The sequence below is a fragment of the Cupressus sempervirens genome, chromosome 6 (assembly GCF_028749045.1).
Source record: "Cupressus sempervirens isolate cs-2001-9-10 chromosome 6, ASM2874904v1, whole genome shotgun sequence".
Taxonomy (NCBI): Eukaryota; Viridiplantae; Streptophyta; class Pinopsida; order Cupressales; family Cupressaceae; genus Cupressus; species Cupressus sempervirens.
Genome location: NC_143123.1, coordinates 189,894,788 through 189,899,459, shown reverse-complemented (window position 1 = coordinate 189,899,459; position 4,672 = coordinate 189,894,788). Strand labels below are relative to the sequence as shown.

At 31.4% G+C, this 4,672-nt stretch overlaps 1 protein-coding gene across 3 annotated transcripts; it reads right to left on the bottom strand.

The window, feature by feature from the left end:
• Positions 1-2,053: 2,053 nt before the first annotated feature.
• Positions 2,054-3,872, bottom strand: LOC149551892 (uncharacterized). 3 transcript variants are annotated; one of them, XM_089787394.1, is made up of 2 exons: positions 3,646-3,872; positions 2,054-2,608 (listed from the first exon to the last, which is right to left on the bottom strand). In XM_089787394.1, the coding sequence occupies exon 2, from the start codon at positions 2,573-2,575 to the stop codon at positions 2,141-2,143; it is 435 nt and encodes a 144-aa protein (XP_089643520.1). In that variant the 5' UTR covers positions 2,576-2,608; positions 3,646-3,872; the 3' UTR covers positions 2,054-2,140. The 3 variants fall into 3 exon arrangements, with proteins under 3 accessions (XP_089643520.1, XP_089643521.1, XP_089643522.1); XM_089787395.1 differs by lacking the exon at positions 3,646-3,872 and adding an exon at positions 3,518-3,627; XM_089787396.1 differs by lacking the exon at positions 3,646-3,872 and adding an exon at positions 3,298-3,488.
• Positions 3,873-4,672: the final 800 nt, after the last annotated feature.

Genomic DNA, 4,672 nt, shown 5'->3' with positions numbered 1-4,672 from the left:
TAAGTTATGCATATTCTTGGTAGTATATTAGAAAAAATACTATAAGGGACCTAGTGCAATTAATGGTTAACAAAGGTAGTTTTTAACAATTTGGAGGAGATTGGGAAATTTTCCACAAAAGAAGCAAGTTTGGTAATGTGATTTCACATATTCATGAAATAATCCCATATGGTGGATGCTGAGAAGTTTAAAGCAAACACAATTTGAAGAAACTTCAATCTATCTCCTTTCCCAACCAAGTTCCAAAAAAAATCATTTATCTAATTCCGTTGTGTTATAAAGGAAGTTGTATGTTAAATTGAGTTTCATTCCATTGAAAATTTTTCACTCAAGGAAATACTTTCATGGAATGAAACTAAATGCAACAAATAAAGATACAATTTTAAATTATTCTCTAATTCTCTACAAGTGTAAGATACAAATCATTGGGATAGTGGTCTTTGAAAAGCTACTTCAGATTGGGAGGAGGAGATGTCCAATTAACTAGTCAATGCAAAATCTTTATTACTAAAGAAATAGGCAAAATATTCTATATTGAACACCTAAAAAATGGGTGAAAACACAACCTTGCTAGAATTATTTGAAGTTCCCAATGTTACTTAAGATTCTACATGTACTAGGAAAAGGGTTTGAACAACATATAGAAAAGAAAACTTTCAAAATAAGATCTCATAGGAAATGTCGCTCAATGCATTTTAGGCTTTCTCACTATATTTGGTGTGGTCTCCCCCTAGATTTTACTACGAGGGTTTGGGTGCATCGCCCCCATTCTCTAAGGGTTAAGAGGCAATGTGCCTTGTGAGTTCTTAGGGCAGTTCCCTAGGTAGGATCAAGGGACAATGGCCCTTGTAGGGTCCTTGGGTCAGTGGCCCTAGGCACACTCCCTACCGTGATATAGGGAGTGGTCAAGGGGTAGCACCCTCGAAGCCAAAAATGAATTTACTATTGTAAAAGGCATTAAGAGTTATAATTTTCTATTGGTCAACTTATTCTAGCCTTAATTTTGCAAGCGGCAAAAATCTTGTATAAAAAGGCTTAGGGTTAGGGATTTCATAATGCATGATAAGTTTGTAACTTCTGAAAATAATATTGAGCTACAATGGATTACGGAATGTAATCCAGTTGTAATAATTAGATAATAAGAATATTGGACTCGTTGTTTGGTGGACATAGCCCGAAGATTGGGTGAACCATGTTAAATCTTTGTGACTTGTGATCTCTTTGTGCAATTTACTATTTTTGGATATTGATAATATTTACATGTAATTGTTATTTATGTCTCGTTAATCCTTACAAGACAAGGGACCTTTAGGTTGTGATTGTAAATTCAAAGGTAGGGTAGTGAAAAATCCTTGATGATACTCTTTCGCCTATGGAGACCATAAGATAAACAAAGTTCAAAACAAATAAAACATGTCTTATGAAATATACTTTGATAGTTAATTCTATTATTTCATTTCTTATTAATATAATGTTTAGTTACTTTGTTTTAGAAGTTAAAATTTCATTTCTTATATTGCTAAAGTAACAAAATAAATTAGCTAAGTTTGACTTCTGTGAATTGTAGTTAGTAGTAACTTCTTTCAAGTTAGTTAATAGAATTACTTGTCATGTTCATAGAAAAATAAAATAAAATTATTTCAATGATATTGTTATAGCTCATTCATTTCTTCTAAATGGAAAAATAATTAATTTATTAAAATAGTTTAGTTGATTGTCACAAAAAATACTCTAAACATAAAAGTGTGGCTTGATTAGTAATAGACATATATGAATCTTCAAATGTCAAGAAAAATTCATAGAGATGCTTTACACACTAGTTTTGAATCATCCACCATGAATAGTATATGGATCTCCAAATGTTGTGGAAAACTTATAGAAATACTTTAAACAATAGTTTTGAATCATCCACCATGAATGTAATAGATTGTCAAATAGTAGACATTTGATTAATGATAGACATATATGAATCTTCAAATGTTGTGGAAAACTTATAGAAATGCTTTAAACACTAGTTTTGAATCATCCACCATAAACATAATAAAATGAGATATAGTAGGCTAACAATTGTTTATTGAATTGTCCACCCAGGAAGACATAAAAACACTTGAGGTTTCTAAGAGACAACAGAAATCCCCTCCTATTTGTCATCTTCTAATTGAAATGCCTCAATAGGAAAGGATTTCCCAATTCCCAGGGAACTCTTAAAGTAAATTTTCTTACCAGAGGCTTCATTGATACTCATTTCAGTAATATTTATCCACACCAAAAGTTCTTTGGCTTTCACTCCAGTCATCTTCTTCATCTTATGTTTTTCAACATAAGCAGTGATTTCTGTACCATAAAGGACTGTCTCTCCAATCTTCTTGTTGTGGTATTCAAATGGCTGCTTCTGTTTAAGCCACACAAACCCAGTATTCTTTACATACCCAGACTCCTCCACATCCTTGAGAGGAAGCAACCCCTTGGGAAGCCCCATTTCTTCCAAAAGCTCCAAAGATTTCTTGTAACACATTTCTGCACCATGGTACACCTCAGCACCTCTTCTTGCATCTTTTAACTCTTGGGTAGCCATGTTTCACTTCTTCAAATTTCTTCACACAGTGACCTTGGACAAATTATTCCAAAAAAGAATCAGGCTAAACAGCTGAAAAGTGTCTTATTATAGCACAAAAATATTCATATCCTATTCCCAAAATTTAAAATCACTCTTAAAGAGATACAAACTTCAACTTGCAGCATTACAATGAAAGGATTACACTAGATTCTAGCGTAAACACCCATGATCAATCTACAAAACATTATATTGATTATGAGAACCCATTTACATAAAAAGATTAGTATACAAGACAAAACATTCCATTGAAAAATATAGAGAAAATATAGCAACCTATTTCACAAAGAAAAAAAAAATCTGTAAAGACTACGCCCCCTAATTAAAATCTTGACACGCTAATTTAACTTCTTCTGGTTCCTGAAAATCAAATTTAAAGGCTACCATTTTTTAAGAAATTAGATCCCAAATAATCTAACTCCACAAAATTATAGAGAAACATAGCCATCAGCACCATTCACATCTCATAGAAGCTCACGAAACGTAATGATTATCTTTTTGAGTTTTTTAGAAATTAGTTTTTAAACAACCGAACTCTACAAAATTACATAGAAATATAGATGTTAGTACAATTCATATGTATATAAGCTCAAAAAAATAATGATAATTTAATAGATTAGTTTATAATTTTTTCATATGAAAATTTCAAATTATACTGTATAATTCATGCAAAACTAACTTACATTTATTAAAAGGCCAACAGCTCAATATGGAGAACTCAATGTCCCCATTCACACATTCATTTATGAACAAACCCAAAACCCAACTCACAAAATATTTTCAGTACCATACCCACATTATTTAAAATATCTTATTCAGAAATTGGGTCTCGCTGGGCTGTTCTAGCATTTTAAAACAAAAATTCAACATCAAAGTAAATGAAGGCACTAAATAAATATCTACCCGCAATCCAAATCAATTTCAAGAGAGTGTTATATTCAATTCATAGCAGTATCACTTTCAAGAAAACAATTCACAAGAATGCGTAATGAAATCTGCAGAGAAAACTCGACATAGAAAGAATAACTTACCTTTCTAAAATGGAAATCTGAATTTCAGGTTTTGATCGATTGTGGAGATTGAATGATATATGGAATCCTGTGAGTTGCACTTGGCCAATGGCGGCTCATGCATTGTGCATGGACACTTCACTTCTTTGGTTGTTGATATTCCATGGACTTTTCTTGTGGCCGCTCAACAACATTTAATTTGTGCACACCAAACTACCACAGTCCATGAGCTGCTCTATTTCTGCACTCCCTTTTTTCTTTGGGAATACTCTCGACTCTTTCTTTTCTAATTCTTTTAAGCACCTTCATTTAGGAGTGTAATGATGAAGGTAGTAACATTAGATTTATTCAAGAGGTGATGGGTAGCATCTCATTGGTAGGGATTAGTCTTTTCTACCATTCTTAAACATCATATAGTAAAGAAATATTTCAGCTTAGAAAGAAATAAATCAATTTTGACAATTTAGCATCTTCAATCTAGGAATCAAGTTTTAGTATGTGATGTTTAAGTTATCAGAATCTTGTCTAACTTACACAATACATCTAAGACACAAACTATTGATTGGTAGACTAAATCCCCTAGATACCTCCCACACATAGAGGGGGAAAAAAACATTAGAGATATTAGATATAACTTAAATAAATGTTGACATCAAATAGTTTTTTAAAAGTATGATGGTTTTTTTGTATTACTATAAAATATTTTATAGATATGACAATTTATTGATTTATTAAAATTGTTAATATATTGTTATAAATTTTATAGTATTATTGATGATACAAATATATAATTTAATGTTTGCAATAGAAACTATATGGAATTGAAGATATTCTAGGATAATATAGTAAAAAATCTAATAAAAATCAAGTCACTGATTAAATAATAAAATATCTATTATCATGTTAAGAGGAAGGCAGGGTGGATCATCTTAATAAGAATTGCATGAAAAAGGCTTAAGAACTTCTATTCATCTTGCAATTTCTAGATTTTGAGTGACACCAACATACCAAACCAAGTAGTGAAAAGAAAGCCACATTAATTCCATTC

What these genes read in the sequence shown, in the direction of transcription:
- LOC149551892 (XM_089787394.1), bottom strand. Translation starts at nt 2,575, where the DNA reads ATGGCTACCCAAGAGTTAAAAGATGCAAGAAGAGGTGCTGAGGTGTAC.